The sequence below is a fragment of the Diuraphis noxia genome, unplaced genomic scaffold, assembly GCF_037042655.1.
Source record: "Diuraphis noxia isolate RWA-SAM2 unplaced genomic scaffold, SU_Dnox_SAM2 contig0002, whole genome shotgun sequence".
NCBI lineage: Eukaryota > Metazoa > Arthropoda > Insecta > Hemiptera > Aphididae > Diuraphis > Diuraphis noxia.
This window is the reverse complement of record NW_028301712.1, coordinates 36,411,187-36,430,026: the sequence shown is the minus strand read 5'-3', so window position 1 is coordinate 36,430,026 and position 18,840 is coordinate 36,411,187. Positions and strand designations below refer to the sequence as shown.

Sequence of the window (18,840 nt, the reverse complement as noted above, 5' to 3'; positions counted from 1 at the left end):
ATTATACTTTAATACTTTATAATGTATGATTAAATAATGATTTTATATGAAAACCAAAATAAAAATAGTAAATTGTTAATTCGCATTGTTTTGCGATACCCTGCAGTACAATATAAATAGCAAAAGATAAAATCAATAATGGATTATCGTATCTAGATTCTAGTCCAGAACGTTTATCTGGAACCGTTCGGACAATACGTCGATACCGCACACGCGTTGCTCAGTTTCAATTGCTATTACAAACACTTTTACAGTTGTTCTCCACACTACCAGTTACTTCTGCCACTCCAGAACGCACGTTTTCTACTCTTAAAAGAATAAAAACTTACCTGAGATCAACAATATCTCAAGAAAGGCTAAATGGCTTGGCTTTAACAAACATAAATAAGGAAGAAAATGTAACTGTGGAGGAAATAGCACAAGATTTCATAAAAATCTCCGCTAGGAGAATGCAACTACAAGACTGGTCAAAATAATAGGCATTACTTAAATTGTACAGGTTTTAATATAAGTACTTAAATTGTCTTAATTAAATATAAAATATAATATACTAAAACGTATGATTTTGGTGTTTTATCTAGTGGGCCCCTCCCTAAGGAGATTTCTGGCTACGCCACTGGTGTAATGGAATTATTTTATTTAGCCTTCTCCCATATAAAAACTAAAATTGCACCTAGGGATTCTCCCCAAAATGTTTGTCCATTTGTATAAACTAATGAGTGACGACTTTCGTTGGAAATTAAATTTTTTATATCCAAATACTTCAAAAAATATATACTACTCAGTAAATTTATTATAATATAAACTATGTTGAGATGAAAAGAAATGACAAATAATAACGATAAAAATAGAATTATTTTTCAAAATTGTTGTTTTGCACTTAATGACTTACAAATTATGTAAGAAATATTTTCAACTATTCTATGTATATGACATAATGTATAATTTAAAAAATTCAATTTTTTATTCATATCGCTCCCATACAAAATTATATAAAAAAGTTTATGTTAAGTATACCGTTCGTCGTCAAGCAACTAATATCTATCAATTAATGGCTAATGCTAATTCAACGACAAAGTAAAAAAAATACAACAAGCACGTCCCGTTTGTTATCCCACCCAGTCAATCATCTGCATACTTGGCGACTGCCGTGTAGGTACCTACTAACTACTAATGTCATGCCATTGAGCGCAATTCATCCGCAGACTACGTTTCTTAAATTGAACAGAGTATACCTACATCACTGCATTTAACATTTTGATAGTTGCGTAGTTATACTGGATAAATCCTCGCGGGACACTCAGTATAATATTTATTTATATATTATAATAATATATTATTATCTATGATCATGGTGCTTTGGGAGTTTGTCTCCTTATCTCTTGTAGTCTTCACGATGTTATCACAGAATAACTGTTATTATGAGATGCTATCACTCTTTTCGTTATTTATTATTATTTTTTAGTTGATAACAAAGTTGTTGTCTGCTTATGTTTACTTTTTCTCGTAGTTCGTACCAGAAGTCCAGAACTTTATGAGAAAGAGTGCAATTACTTAGTATGTTCGATAACTATGTGGCACAATTGGTTGTTAAAGATAATTTCAAAAACATAAATCGTTTAGCTAATAGCTATGATTTCTTTGTTCTGATGTGTATAATTAGCGCTAACATAATGAAAAATTAAAATTATTGAACGATTTTGTTCATTGTTAATGTCATTATGGTGAACGTTGATTATGAAAACATTAAAAAGTAAGTTAACAGAAAATAAAAGTAGTTAGTCTTTTGCTGCGTGTTATGTCTATAATTATAAACAGTTAATATTTTTACTGTGACTGCAAAATACTAAATGTAATCTTACCATGTATTGATTTATGATTAATTTTGTAACATAACATAAAGTCTAGTTAAATATTGTTTACTTATTGACACTAAATAACTATATTAAATTATTTAGATTCAATAAACATTTTTTTCGGTCAGATTAACATTGTATTGAAATGGAGTATGTCTGAGTAGTGTCTGACATACAATATAAATGAAAGATTATAATAAATATATATATATTATTGTTATTTATAGCAATTTAAAACAATTTCAAATCAAAAGTAAATTTTAGGTATTTATGATCTTATTTTACTTACTATTAGTTTACATTTATATGTATTCACATAATGTAGAATTAACTTACTATAAGCATTATTAGTTAAGCTTTTTTTGAGTCACCTAGATCTTTTTAAAAGGTTAATTTTAATATTTAAGCATAATTAACCTTATTGTTGTGATTAAACTACTACTTGGCAAGTTGATGCTCCTTAACTGCTAACAAAAATCACTTTCAAAGTGCCTACCATTATTTACCGACGCATTTTTTTTTTTGTATATTATTTCTCTGCAAATTATAGTTTAAAGGAACACTTATGTATTTTAAAACATTACTACATCTCACTGCTTCCCAAACTATGAACCGCGGTGCCCTAAAGGCACCACAGCTCATAAGAAATTATTTTTTGTTAATTTTAAATTAAATTTTTTAACTTATTATTTTATAATTTTATGTGAGTCACAATTTTGTAGCTAAATACCTTAACTGCTTTAATATGTAGAACCCTGGCCTCCAATTTCAGTAGTTAATAATACAACCTGATATTTCCAAAGTTGTTAACATAATCAGCCATTTATATTCCATTAGTTTGGTACAATGTTACAATATTCATATTTAAAATAATTTTTCTCTTATAAAAATATTTTTAATAATTTCTTTTTTTTCTTTTTTTTTTATTAAGAAAAAGACAATCTAATAATTTCTTAAAAATATAAAAACTTATTTTAGGTTGACTGTGTATGCTTAGAATCTTCAAAAAAAAAAAAAAAAATTATAAAAATTGATTGTCAATACCTAAATAATTGGTAAATATTTAAGTTTCTAATGGTCACGTAACTGCAGCTGAATTCGGTTCAAAAAACACTTTCGGTAGAAAAAAGTTTGGGAACCGCTGCTATATCTTATGATATAGATATTTATTATTGTTAAAATGTTGTGTGTACACAATTTATTTTATAAATATGTTTTTTTCCTCTAATGAGTGTTTTATTGCTCATATTAAAATTTCTTATGTTTGAATGGCTAGTAAACTATTGATAATTAATCATTGGAATATGTTGCTGTAATTTATTTTTAAGTAAAAATCTACAGTTGACTGAAAGTTTTTGCTTTTTTAATTCAGTATGCATTGTACGATATAATAATAATCTGTACAATGTATAGTTTAAAGTTTAAATTAATGTCTACTTAATTAAAGACAACTTTGTTTATTGAGTGAAAACAAATAGCCTACTAAATAATAATTATTACCGTAAACAAATTTACATTATTATTTTAGTATCTTTTAATGATTTCTAGGTATCCTACTGTGGAATGTGCTCTTTGTGGATTTTTGTTTCGCAATAAAACAAGTCTGAAAAACCATCTTGATTCTATGCACAATGGAAATAAAATTGTATCAAGTTTTATAACAAAAAGACCTAGAAAATGCACTGATTTACAATGTATGGAAAAAGGATGCAAATGTAAATTTTACAATAAACAGCTCTTTATTAGTCATTTAAAATTTGACCATTGTATTGATTTTGACATACGCAGTTTGAAGTTCACTTCAGAAGATGGTAAGAAATTATACTATGGATAATGTATATAAACTTATACCCTGTTTTGTGTATTAAGATTTGTGTAAACTTAATAATTTATACATTTTCAGAATTTTTAACATGGAAAGAAGACTTTGAACAAGAAAGTAATAGTCGTTATGTCCGTGTTACTGGTTGCAAGACACTTCAAGATGGTAAAAAACTTTCTTATTACTACTGTAATAGGTCTACATATTTCACTAGTAAGTCTAAAGGAGTGCGAAAGCGAAGTACTCCAGTTAAAGTAAAAGGATTATGTACAGCATCTATTAAAGAAGTCCAAAACAGTGATGGCACTGTTGAAATATTATTATGTGCTACACACTATGGTCATGACATATCAACTGAACATATGAGAATGACCAAACGTGAACGAGAAGAAATTACTGAATTAATTCAACAAGGAGATCATCCAGACTTTGTCATCAACGCTGCTCGTGCTAAGGCATCAGATTCACTGGGACGTGTTCATATGTTAAACAGAAAAGATATTAAAAATATTGAACGTAAATTGGGAATTAGGCATCCAGAGTTTATTAAACAAAGGACAATTAATGATCTTAGCACAGATAGGTGGATTATGAAATTACAACGTACTCCTTATAATCCAATACTGTTTTATAAGCCTAATAATGTAAAATGTGAAAACTTTGAACGTAATGATGTTATGTTAATATTTATGACTCAAAATCAGTACAATTGGATAAATAAATTTGGAACAGATGGAATATTTATGGTGACTGAAATGAGTATGGTTTGTGCTCGATTATACTTAACTGTATTGTATGTGTGTGATGAATTCAATGTGATGATTCCAGTATGTTTCATGATGTGTAACGATAGTAAAATTTATCAATCATTTTTTTTAAATATAATTTTTAATAAAATGGGCTATATTTATGCTAAAGCATTAATCACTGATGACAACTACGACTTATATGAAAGTTGGTGCTCAATAATGTCACCAGTTAAGCATGTTATTAATCAAAGATATATTGATAATCAAATTATAGAAAAACTTCAAACTGATATTGAAAAACAAGATTTACAACACGAAATTTATGATAAGATATGTTCATTTTTTAATGGCTCTAATGAAAGTATGAAAGAAGAAATTATAAACTATACTAATCATAACCTTAAAATGAACAATGAAACAAAACCGTTTGGAATATTTTTTGATCAGATGTTTGCTAGTAGAGCAGATATGTGGGCATTCTGTTATTTAAAAGAATCTCTTAACTTAAATCAAATGGTAAACATTAATACTGTTTATAACCAAATGATAGTATTATGTGAAAACAACAAAAAACATTTTACTTCAAATTTATCAAAAAACATGCATATTTTCTTCACAGCTCTCTTAGAAATTCAAAAAAATAGAAAAAAAAAAATTGAAGAAATCAATATTAAAATTTCTGACAATCACAAAAACGCCATGTGTTATCCATCTAGACTTATTTTCCCCCTCTCTAATAACAAGTGGCGGGTTACCCTAGAGGATGGTACAAATAATGGTTATGTGACAATCACTCGAAAGTTTTGTAAAATTATCGATTGCACAGTCAAGTGTCAAGCGTGTTATAATATCTGTGCCCATATTTACGAATGTTCATGCAGACAAGGAGAAATTACCATATGTGAACATGTTCACATGTTAGGCATTTTTAACAAAAGGTCACTAATTGATATGGATGAACTGAAAGAAGAAAAACTAGATATTGAAGATATGAAAACAAACATTTTGTTAAAATTAAAACGAATTCTTGGCAACATAGATTTTGTCAATGATGAAGAACTGCTTAGAAGAATCAGTGTGTCATTAAGTAGAGTAGAAAATAGTGTTAATAAAGTAAAAAAAGCTGATGATTGGTATGATGATTAATTTATAGTGATTATTCAGAATTGTGTAAAACCAATATTGATTTTATATAATGGATGGTTAAATACCATGTGATCAAACTTATTTTACATAGCTTTTCTATGCTTTTTAAGTGTTTCCTATTTTCTTTATGACTTATTTTTTTAAATATCTTATTCAATGTCTACAAATAACAATATTTTTTGTGAATAATATAATAACAGTCATCAACTATAAGTTTTCTTGTAGCATAGACTTAGGATTTCAATATCTATGTATAGTATCAACTTTTAATAATGCATTGTGTATAACCAAATTACATATTGTGTATTATTTAGATATCTCATTTTATCTCATTATTATATAAGCTACCTATATGAATATTATTTAGATGAATAAAATATGAACCAAAGACTTGTAGTATTATTAATGTAAGATATAAATTGTTTTTAAATTGAGTTATACATTAAACTATTAATTTAACCTGTGTAACTATAAAAAAAAATAATTATAAAAGCTGTTTGCCTAATATAAAGTCGTAAAGTTTTATCTATTGGTTCTAATTGAAAGTTGTTAACACAAAATAGTGTTTAATTATTTTTATACATTTTTAAAACCATTCCAATAGAAACGCATACGTATACTTGATAACATTTTTTATTTATTTTTATATATTCTACAGTTGTCACTGTTGTCAGTATTTACTTAAGTAAAACTAATGAGAAAATTAAAAAAACAATTTCTTCAACATATCTAAGTAACTATTGACTAAAACATCAAGGGCTACTTGAAACTTGAAAAAAATTATATTAAATAAAAACCAACATTTTGTGAGTTTTATTTAAAATTGTCTGCCTTGTTTATTTGTGTTCAATATGTGAATAATAGGTTTTGATTATGATTTACTATTACATTTATAACAAATCAAATAATAACCTAATAACCTTATAAATAATAAATAACACCTTATCAGTTTCCTAACAAGCAAACATACCTTCATTATCAATTGGTAATTGCTAATTTCTTATAATAAGTGGTATGAACTGAAGGTATATTTAGGTAATATACCAAATGGCTGTTACCATAATCTATAATAGGGGGGGGGCTAAGCGCCCCCACCCATCAAAAAGAGAAAAATCACTTTAAATGTATATGCAATTGTAGTCCCTCCTCACGTGTGTTTGTAATATAAATTGTCCCTGAAATTTCAATAGATTTCCATGGTTGTAACGCATAACAATAATTATTGCATGTAAAAATTAATTTAAACATATTACCTATATATTATGTACACTGCAGTTATCTAATCGGTATTTGGTAATAGATCACGTGTACTACTCATTATTGTAGTTAGTTTGTACTTTATTACCTACCTGCTTTATTTCTGTACATTACCACATTGGCTAGATACTACAATATTATGGATTGGCTTTATTAACTGTATTTTGAATAATGATTAATTTTACTACATTTTCACTGTAGATTCTAGATAAACACGTTCATCTCTATACAACATGCGCGATGTACGCCTCTAAATCATATATTATTATTATAATATAACGCATAGGGATCCTAGATAAATTATATTTTTTACATTTTTTTATTGTACATTTGTAATAAACTTGCTTATCCGCATTGAACCAACCACCGAAAATATGAAAAATTCAGTCGTTCGCATTGGCAGTTCTTTACTTACAAGCTTTTGCCATCGAACAATAGCACGTCGGTTTCTGTCGCACTATCCAATCGATGATATTTTGTTTAACCTTAACGATGAACAAATTCAGGTAAGACAAAATATTTAATTCTAATCAGTTGACATTCATGTAGGCATTATTATACTAATCTGTTAATATCGCAACTCAAAGGTAAACTCATCAAAATAATTAATACCTAATCATAAAAATAAGTTATTAAGTGCTTAAAACAGTTGTTCTTAACTCAAAATTAGAGGTTTTAACCTATCTATATTAATGAATTCAAAAAGAAATATTAGAAGTGTGTAGGTACATTTTTATAAATATTGTAAATATAATATATACACGTATTAATAATTAAATGTATTACCCTAAGGCCCGTGATATTATATTAAGATAAATTAGGAGTTAGCAAAGAGGTATTAAATCAAAGTACATGATTGTTGACTATCGATTTAATTATAGTTATGGTTATTTTCAGTTACGGAAAACCGTTTTTGATTATGCGCAGAGAGAAATAGCACCAAAAGCGGCTGAAATAGACAAGACAAACACGTTCAATGACTTAAGGGTAATTTATTGTTATTTGTTACGACTTTATGAGTTACATAACATAGTGTCATATTCGTCAATACCCAAACAGCTCCCGTCTATTGTTTATTTTTCCCTAACGGTTCCCGTCGAAAAAAGGTTTTAGAACACGATTTTACAATATTTTTATATTTTTTTTACATTTTGCAACTGTATACAGTTTTTGTATACCGAAATTAATTATATTATATTATATATATATATATATATATAATATTAAATGTACTCGTACTCGGCGAGTATCATAATCGCCAAAGCTTGTGTGTATTATTTCGTCGTGTACATATGACTCGTATATCATCGATATCTAATCTATAGCATATTATTATGTGTTCATGGCTAATTGGAAATATCCACCGATTATGCGATAATGGAATCCATTAAATGGATAATGGATATGGCACACAATCGTGTCAGCTTGTGCAGTTTGTTTGAACTACAGTCTGTTCACGATATCCGCCGCCGTTGTGTGTATGTTCTCTTTAGAGACACTCCTAAGTCTGTATGAAGTGGGAAGGAATTTGTGTTGTAAAAAACAGGATTACTACCAGGATTTTACCTGATAGTAAAACTTTTTTCGATAGGAGCCGTTTGGGCTGTTCGTAAAACCTTTTTCGACAGGAGCCGTTTGGGAATTGGCCTTTTTGAAAACGGGAGCCGTTTATGAAAATCGGAAGCCGAATGGGCTATGCCCGTCATCTTGTGTAAGCATTTAAGTATAATATTAGTTATAGGCACCGTAAAGTTTACCGTACCTACCGCCTATACCTGTCCTATTTAGTTGATGGTATCTTATAATATAGGTAGTCAATTATTATTTTTCTCGTTACCTAATTGTTATTTTTGAACATGTTATTGGCAACAAATTAGATAATAATATTATATAGAACATGATTAATTTTATAATTAATATTGTTGTTTTGTTAGATAATATTTTATTTATTTTTTATTTAAATAGAAAATTTAAAATCTGTATACTGTATAGCATAATATGTACAATAAGCAAATAGAATAATAATGATGATACTATATAATATAGAGAGGAAGGAGTCTGTCCAGTAACAGAACCCTCAAGCGACGTATAGTTATAGGGGCGTATTTAATTTGCGCCAAGATCAACCAAAAAAAAAAAATATATATGTAATTTACGCCACATCTAAAAATGTATTTTGGTAATTTACGCCAAATAAAATTAAATAAAAAGGAATTATGTAATCTGTGCCCTAGAGTACCTACTAAAATTGTAATTTGCGCCACTTATATTATAATAATATAAATAACTCCATGAATATTAAATATGTAAATTATCGTTAAGTAATTAAACATATTATAAATATCATATTAAACTCGTAATTATAAATAAATGTATATAAAAAATCAAACTCCATGCATATTAAACATCTAAATTGTCGTTAATTAATAAAACATATAAAAATCAGTCATAATTATAAATAATTCGATGATATTGAGACGATATAATGTGACACGCGTCGGACGCATCGGTACGTATTATTGTATATCCTATGCGATATCACTAAATTTATCTGCTCGTAATTAAATCTTAAAAATTCCAACTGCTATTAAAGTTGAAAGTGTGGCGCAAATTACATATTCCATTTTGTTTTTTTTAGTGGTGCAAAATACCAAAATTAATTAGTATATGTGGCGCAAAATACATGTTATATTTCTATATTTTGGCGCAAATTACATACGTATACTTATGTACCTATTCGTGTTGCAAATTACAAGTAATAAAAGTGGCGCAAAATACCATCTCCCATAGTTAGGGATTTAGTAAATCCCTACACCAGCGTTTTTTTAGCCGTTGGGTAGGATTATCTTGTGAGTTGGTTCCACCTTGAATGGCTATAAATGGGTTGGTGTGGGTGGCAAGTTTAGATTTAAATTTTTTGTAATAGTTGGAAGTTGGATGTAACTTCGGTAATAGTTTCAATTTTGAAGTAATTGTGGAGTGAGTTATTAGTTACATATCAAGGTGCAGAAGTTACTAACAAATGGAGTAATTTTTTATTTAAATTAATATCAAATTGATTGGAATGCTTGAATTATTTTTGTTTAGGATGGTTTGATACAACCACATATCTATTTGTACTCCGTATGTCCAAATGGACCTTCAATATCAAGTCCATAATTCCATATTCAGGTCTTATTCCTATGAAACTATTTTTCCGGATTATTAGATCAACACCTACACCCTAAACAAAAATTACATTTGTATCTAATTTTAATTTTACTAAATAAACTATTAAAATTATAATTTATTCGTGTAAAAATTTTTTGAGGGACCAATTTATGCGGCGAATGAGGCAAAATATGTTGTACAAGGATACAAAATGATGTATAACATTTAGGTACTATAGATAATTCAGTAATTTTCTATACGTACTATAAGTGTATAATAATATATACATACCTACCTAAGACCTAACTACCTACGTCAAATAATAAATATACAGTATTTACATAATAATTTGTCTGTTGTAAAATTTCTGGTTGTAGAAATGCTGGCTGGAATTGGGGTCGCTAGGTCTCCTGGGCATTACCATTCCTACGGAATACGAAGGTACTGGAGGCAGTTATACCGACCATGTCATTGCTATGGAAGAGATTTCTAGAGCCAGCGGATCAGTGGGCCTTAGCTACGCGGCCAACACTAACCTTTGCATGAACCAAATTCGATTGAATGGTACGCAAGAACAAAAGACCAAATACTTACCACGGGTTTGTATACCATTACTATACATTTATACGAATATACGGTTATTGTAATATATTATTTAAAACTTTAATTAAGAATTTAAGTACAGGCGTGTAGCGTGTTAATAATGTTATAATACTATTGACCATATTATTATGTATGTAACCAATTATGGTCAATGATATTTGGGTTATAATTTATAATTTCAAACAATATTTTTTGTTTGGCTTACACAGTTATGCAAAGGTGAAGCTATTGGAGCGCTGGCAATGTCTGAACACGGTTCAGGTTCTGACGTAGTTTCTATGAAGTTAAAAGCAGAACGGAAAGGATCACATTATATTCTAAATGGTAGTAAATTTTGGATCACGAATGGACCAGACGCCGATGTGCTAGTGGTATACATTATTGCTCGATCATGAATTTATTACAAAATTTATTATGAACATTTTATTGTTTGTAAAATTCTTAACTAGATTTAAAAAAAAAAATGTTAACGTATAATATTATTTGCACATGTGTAAAAGTAAAGCAATTTATAATAATTATTATTGATTATGATTACAAATTATATTTTTCTATAGGTATACGCTAGAACGAATCCAGATGCTAAAAAACAGCATGGTATTACTGCGTTTATAATTGAGAAAACGTTTGAAGGGTTCACGACTGGCCAAAAACTCGATAAACTTGGCATGAGAGGTTCTAACACTTGTGAACTTATTTTCCAAGATTGCAAAGTACCTGGTAAGTATATAATACATATATCATGAAATAATTGATACAGTTTTGATTGCACTGCTGCTACTTTAAAATAGTTGTAATTTTGAAAAGTATTACGGATTACCAATAATATTAATATCTATATTGACTATTACAAATTTGGAAAATTCTTCAAGTGGATTTTAATACTTTATACTAAACTAAAATGCTGAGTTATGATAAATTAATTTTGTAATTCCAAAGGATGCTTAACTGGCTAACTCTAAACACCCAAGTATACCTTTATATGTAACAAATAATGCTATAGTATTATCAAATAATAATAAATATTAAATTCTCATTTCTTAGTAATAGATGAAATAAAATAAACATACGATATAATAAGCTAATAAATATTTTTCAATTAAAATAAATTTATAACATAATCATTACTAGTTAAATGTATATTACTTGATATGGATATATGGTCTTGGTCTTATCTTATATATTATACTTTTATAAATTATAACATACCTACATACAATTATTCTCTCGGGTGCCGCGCGCCAATGGGCGTCTACCCCTCTACTGTCCTTCTATTTATTTTAATTTAATTTAATTTCCTTGTTGTTATTATATTACTATAACTTATAAGTCTATAAATACAGATTATATAATATACATATTCGTTATTGTTTTTAGTAATTACGTATTGCCTATATATACAGTTTAAAATTAATTAAAGTATACTAATTAGGTATTAATGATATTATACGTACAATAAAACCTAACATCCATAATAGTCTCCGTCTTATAAAACTATATACAAACGTAAAACATATCCAATTTGAGTCCAGCATAACCAAATTTTGTTATTAGCTTTAATATTAGAGTAAAAACGTATTGGCAAAATTTAAAAGTAAAAACTTTATCTGTATTCATCTTTTGGTTTTTTACGATATATTAATTTTCAGATGAGCTAATTAGTTAGATAATGTAAAAATGTAAAATATTGAAATATAAAAAATGCTTATAAATTGCTTAAAAAATAAAATATACTATATAGTTAATAATCAACAAGAAAATACAGATAATGTATTTCCTATTTTTAAGTCTGATTGAGTATAGCAATTTATAGACAAATTCATTGTTATATTAAAATTTACGATACAAAATTAGTTCTTCTGATTACTGAATGCAAATTTGTGGTGTAGTATTTAATTTGTTTGACATATTATGCGGGTGTGGTGTCTTCAAAGTATATCACAGGAGTGACCGAAATGAATTCGTCCTCAAGACAAACTATTTAAGTATAGCTTTTTATTAGCTAAGCAGTGGGGTAGCCAGGACCATGAAATGGGAGATTTTAAGTATAAATTAAACTAAATTTTTTACAGTTTTCATATACAAATAATAGAAGCGTTAATTATTAGGGGGAACGACTATGGGAGGGGTTTAAACACTTAAGCCCCCTAGCTACGCCACTGAAGTATATATATATATATATATATACTATCACACTATATTATGATTGTAAGAGGTAATGAATTCTGTAAAACATGTATTTATATTAGTATTATTTTATGTTTATTACAGTTGAAAATGTATTAGGCGAAGAAAATAAAGGCGTATACGTTTTAATGTCCGGACTAGACTTGGAAAGGATGGTACTTTCTGGTGGGCCTGTTGGGTATGTATATAGGCTGTTGAATTAAAATTTAAAATCAATAATATATCAATGATTAGATCATTAATCGGTATTATGTAAATTATTTATGTATTTTAATTTTTCTAATGTCTACATTTTAGATTAATGCAGGCGTGTATAGACCTGACATTTGATTACGTACATTCTAGAGAACAGTTTAATACTAAAATTGGAGAGTTTCAATTAATTCAGGTAGACTCAAATTAATGCTATGTATTAAAAAAAACCTAAACATATACTGCTTATTATAGATTGGTATGGTATATATCAGATGTGTAATTTAATATTTATACCGGATAATTTCTATAGAACAGGGAAATGTTCGGTCTTAGACTATATATTTAAATATGTTAGACTTGAAATAATTCAAATATAAATAATCGTTTATATAATGTTTTATAGGGCTTTATGAGCTTACTGCAGTCTATAATAACTCTATATAAAGTATATTTTAACATGAAACTTTATAAACTATATAGATCAAGTATAATATATGAAAAAATATATATTTACTCAGTATTTATATTTTTCTTCAATACATTTCAGGCTAAAATCGCTGATATGTATACAATATTGAGTGCCACTAGGAATTATCTCTACAACGTAAGTAGAGCCTGCGATAAAGGTCACGTTTGCAGCAAAGACTGTGCCGGAGTGATACTTTTTTCTGCTGAAAACTCTGTTAAAATGGCATTGGACACAATACAATGCTTAGGTAAGTATTATAGGTACCTTTACATTCACAAAGTTGATTTGTAAAGTATTTTTCTTACATAAACATAATAGGTGGAAATGGGTTCATAAACGATTACGCGTCAGGCAGATTTTTGAGAGATGCCAAGTTGTATGAAATTGGTGCAGGTACCAGCGAAATCAGAAGACTAATTATTGGCAGATCGCTAAACAAAGAATACTCTTAAAACGGTTGTGTTATATTTTTAATAATATTTTAACAGTTTGTCCTATCGCCGATCACGTTATAAAGGTTTTCGTGTGTATTATTAATTAATATATTATTATTATTATATATTTACATATTTAAATAAATACACGATGTACGCGATTACTCTACGTAGAAAGCATGTTGTATATTTGTATGGTTTTGTTTTAATATTGTTAATATATTGTAAAATTATATATTAAAAGTTATAATTATTAACTGTATATATGGTATTGGTATAATGGTATATCTACTATATTTAATGTGCCTCAGTGGCATATCCAGCCACTCAGGATTATGATAGGTGGAGGGAGGTTTAATTATAAACTAAATTAAGTTTTTTACGGTTTTCGTGTTTAGGTGATATAAATAGGTAATACATTTAATGAAAATGAAGACTATGAGGGGGAACATCCAACTATCCACCTGGGCACCTGGCTACGTCACCGATAGTATCTACAGCACCAATATACTTTATTATTGTTGTACCTAGATATAATACCTATTACTCTTGAATATAAATTTTATAGTACCTACCATTTTTAAAAATTTTAAATCCATGTTAATACTATAATAAGTAATAATCGATGAACGAATAATAATATTTGTCTACATTGTTGACACTGTTGGCAGTCTGGAAAAAAACCAAACTATAGTTAAGAATTTATACTAGGAATACGCTGGAAATTGCAGTCAGTAAATTCCAGATGTTTACAACAAAAAACTGTTCGAAATCATGAATAAATTAATGATTATTAAAAGATTGTAATAGTGAAGCTTATAAAAAGTTATATAATTTATTCAAAAAATCAACTATAGTTAAAATTTTGAAAAAAAAAATGAGGAGGGAAGGGCAGGCGCCCGCAGGCAAATAGATTTCAAGAAGCAAAAAAAAAATTCAGAAAATAATGTATATTAAGAATTCACACTGAAAACTGTAGTATGTAATCTAAAGAAAATTAAATGCAAATAACTATTAATTGTCATAAAATCATTATAGAATGACTATTCAGAAGGCACATGGTAATTAACGCTTAAAAATTGTTTGCACAAAAATTAACTAGAGTTAAATTATTGAAAAAAAAAAAAAAATGAGGAAGGGAGAAAAGCCTGTAGGCAAATGTGTTTTGAGAAAAATTATACTCTGCGTATAGGAATATACACTTTTGACTGCAGTCCACAATCTTCAAATTCATACACCGTAAAAATTATTTACAATTATTAATTCATTGAGGAATAAATATTTTTATAATTTATTTATAAAAATTGAAATTTATATCAATTTTACTAGTAAACCAAGGTTAGGTTAAGTTAATAAAAATATAAATTATGAGGGCAACGTTAGCGAACGTTATAAATTAAATTGGAAAATTATAATAATTATAGGAAATAAACTCGTAAGTCATAGTCATGGACTGTAGTCAATGTTAAATATATCAAATAGTGTTTTATACATTAAAGTTAAAGAACAAAATATGATCAGAGTACCCATTAGGTATTAATTATGATTGACAATAGTTAGGTTTTAAGAAATACTGGTATATAACTAATATGGCTTTAAAACCGAGTTATAAATTACGGTAATGTTAATCTGGTATTAAGTACAATATTAATATTTTCCTCGGAAATTTTTTAATGATTTTTTTTTACTGTTATGTTTACAATGTTGAATGCCTTTATAATTACTAGGAAAAGGTTATTGCAAAGATTACAGCCAGTGATGATATTATTTTTCTTTCATCACCTGTACTTCAACCCACCATAGTCTATATAGTTACCTCACCTTACCTAACCTTCTTATAACTTACTTAATTATCTAATTATTAGGCAGGGAAGGCAGTGCCGTAGCCAGGGTTAGGATTTGGGTAGGGGAAAAGTGTACACAGTAATATATTAGTAAATTTATTCTTAGCGCCGCACACGCGGAGTGATCACGATAGTCAGAATAGGCTGCAGTTTACCACTCGGTGAACAATTTTTTTTAGCGTACCTACAACAACAAGGTTAGAAATTTATAACATTATAAGTCCCATTTATATAGATATTAGGTGAACAAATGAACAATAAAAGTTATAAATAACTATAAGCTACCTAATATAACAATTAAATATATTTTATACTAAATAATAAATTAATTGTTTCCTATGACTTCTAACGTTGAATTTGGAACAAATTACCAGTTATAAATTAAAATTATGTCTTATGAGTTATGGAGTTATCAGTGGTAACTGGTATTCCTATTAATTAAACCAAAATATCTGTTTCTAACACGTACCTAGTTTATAATTATTCTACGCCCGGCAACCTGAAAAACAAGGTGGCGCGTTTATATATTAATTCGATTTCGCGTATTTATTCATTTCGCGCTCAGAAATAAAATATGAATCAACCATATTTGGCTAACATATTTTTTGTGACAAAAAAATATTTACTTGTAGTATTACAAGTAAAGTTAAGCACCAAAATAATATTTAAAAAAAAACTTACTTTAAACATCAACTCTTTCGGAATTTTTCAGAATCTATGACGTGTGTGTGTGCACTGCGACGCCGTCGCCGACGTATGGGCACTTCAGAAACTTAAATCTGAGAATATTGTTATTTATAAAAAATAAAACCGAACGTAATATGGGTATGTTTTTTGTTCATGTCTGCTTTGAGGATTGAAATTGCAGAATCTTTAATCGACTACGTATTCTGCAACGACTTTTGACAATAATCATAGGACATAGGTAGATTGTAGCATATTACGTCAATATGATAATTCAGGAGATAAATAATGGTATAATAAAACTTTTTATACCAAAGAGGATCATATAAATAAATATTTTTCATTTAAATAATTAAATTCAATATATCTAACATAACAATAACGAAAATAGTTTATAATTTTAAATTTTAATCATAACAATGTACAGTATTAATTAAATTATTTTTCTTAGTTTATCTATTTGGTTATTGATTAAGATGGTATTTATAGATATTAGAAACATAACCATATTCAATATATATTTATATAGAGGCAGTGTTTTGAAGTGGAAATTTCATCTTGATTATGAATAATAATATTTATGATTAGAATTTTTTTTGTTCCTGGCAAAAAGATATATTTGAAAAAAATTTTAACAATTGTATACATATTATTTGTGACCTAGGTATACATCATCATATTATTAGGTACTCTACTAAGGTACTCAGCACAATTATATTCTATTTACTCATCTGACTGGAGCTGGGAAATGAAGATTTGGGTTTTTGTGGTAGTCTAAGAGTGCGAAGTGATACCACGAGTTTGGGTTTGTCTACAAATTACAATCACATTCTCTCTGTGAACGAATTTGCTATGAGCCCAAAACTAGGTAGGTTTAGATAATAATGAACACAACAGTAATGTACCTATTTTGTCTATACTATACGCCGGGAAACACGTAATGATGGCCTGTAGTATTTAAAACAATGCAATATTTTTGTTTTAAAAACTTATCGGCTCCGATGCCCTTAAGTCAATATTAATATAATAAAGAATAAAACAACGACTAAATAGTAATTACACGTGTATAATATAATTAACTATCATTCATATACTGTAAAAAATTGCCATTTGTTACGTAAATGTCTGCATTAGTTATTAATTTACTATATAAAGTCTGTTTAAGAAAGACAGTTTAACATCATTTATATTTATTTCATTTTCAAAATTTATAATACATTGGAATCCAGTAAAAATATGTTTATGGTTTACTAACCGGTCTTCAATGCTTTGAAGAAATGTATCCAGAAATGGAATAAAAATTGCAATTTTATAATAAGTTTCAGTACCTATCGTTACAAGGAATATTATTTCTATGAACCTGATTTTTAGACAATCTAGGAGTTTTAATTGTAATATTATAGTTTTCTGATAAGTTTAAAATTATTTAGTTTAATTAAAAATGATCGATGGTCCTGCTGTCCTCCGGCTTAAGTGGGAATTCTTATTCTGAATAGAGTACCTATAGTAGCTATAATAAATATGCACAATCGTCGTTGTAGACCGTGATATCTCGACCTCATAGGGAAAATTTTAATTTCGCTAGAAATACACGAAAATGCAATCCAAATATAGATATTAGGTACTTTCGTACTGATAATCGTGACTCGGGAGAATAACAGAAAAATTGCCTGAAAACCAATTTAACGTATATAGGTAGTTATACTAATACATATTAGAATATAATCAAAACTTTAATTAACGAAGTATTTGATGGCAATTTTAATATTGTTTTGATGATAGATTTTTTTGATCAAAAACTAAAAAAAATTTCAGTATCAAGTTTAAAGCTTTTCAATCTCGAAAAATATTTTTAGGGGTTTTCAAAAACTCATGGGGGGGGGGCTGTGACCTGATACCCCCCCCCCCCCCTGTGGTCTCATGTAAGAGGCTTTATTACACAACAGGTATACATATAGTTAACTAGGAGGGAGTCAAACCTGGTGTTATCTGACGAGTTTCACAGACCTAAGTAATTTTCATTTTCAACAGAGGTAACTGGTTATTAATTAATAATTAGTCAATGTTAAAACAGTAAAATAATATTATTAGAATAAAAACTCTATCCTATTCCTAACAATAATAAGAATATAAGATAAACATTTTGATAATTAATTTATCATATGAATATAAGATTTATTTTGTATAATATAACTATGAGTTAAAACTAACTAACTAATAGAAGTATACACTTTATTCTTTTATTATTCATGATTTACTTATGGTTTTTTTTTTATGGAGGAGGCGGTGTTGATCTTGTAATAAATCAAATAATACAATATTATATATTACAATAAAAATAATACAATGCGTTATAGTTCATATTTTATTAGTTAGGGTAGCGGTTCTCAACCTTTTTTGTTGTACGGACACCTCACGATAATGTAAAAAAAAACATTTGATAT

The 18,840-nt window shown here is 27.9% G+C and overlaps 2 protein-coding genes across 3 annotated transcripts; both read left to right on the top strand.

The window, feature by feature from the left end:
* Positions 1-1,468: 1,468 nt before the first annotated feature.
* Positions 1,469-7,187, top strand: LOC107162760 (uncharacterized). 2 transcript variants are annotated; one of them, XM_015509777.2, is made up of 3 exons: positions 1,469-1,753; positions 3,405-3,667; positions 3,760-7,187. In XM_015509777.2, the coding sequence occupies exons 1-3, from the start codon at positions 1,722-1,724 to the stop codon at positions 5,571-5,573; spliced, it is 2,109 nt and encodes a 702-aa protein (XP_015365263.1). In that variant the 5' UTR covers positions 1,469-1,721; the 3' UTR covers positions 5,574-7,187. The 2 variants fall into 2 exon arrangements, with proteins under 2 accessions (XP_015365263.1, XP_089075753.1); XM_089219627.1 differs by lacking the exon at positions 1,469-1,753 and adding an exon at positions 1,975-2,120.
* Positions 7,044-14,130, top strand: LOC107162761 (isovaleryl-CoA dehydrogenase, mitochondrial). Its single transcript, XM_015509778.2, has 9 exons — positions 7,044-7,336; positions 7,728-7,817; positions 10,358-10,579; positions 10,793-10,954; positions 11,141-11,303; positions 12,855-12,948; positions 13,068-13,158; positions 13,513-13,681; positions 13,753-14,130. Exons 1-9 carry the CDS (start codon positions 7,205-7,207, stop codon positions 13,884-13,886), a joined length of 1,257 nt encoding a protein of 418 aa, XP_015365264.1. The 5' UTR covers positions 7,044-7,204; the 3' UTR covers positions 13,887-14,130.
* Positions 14,131-18,840: the final 4,710 nt, after the last annotated feature.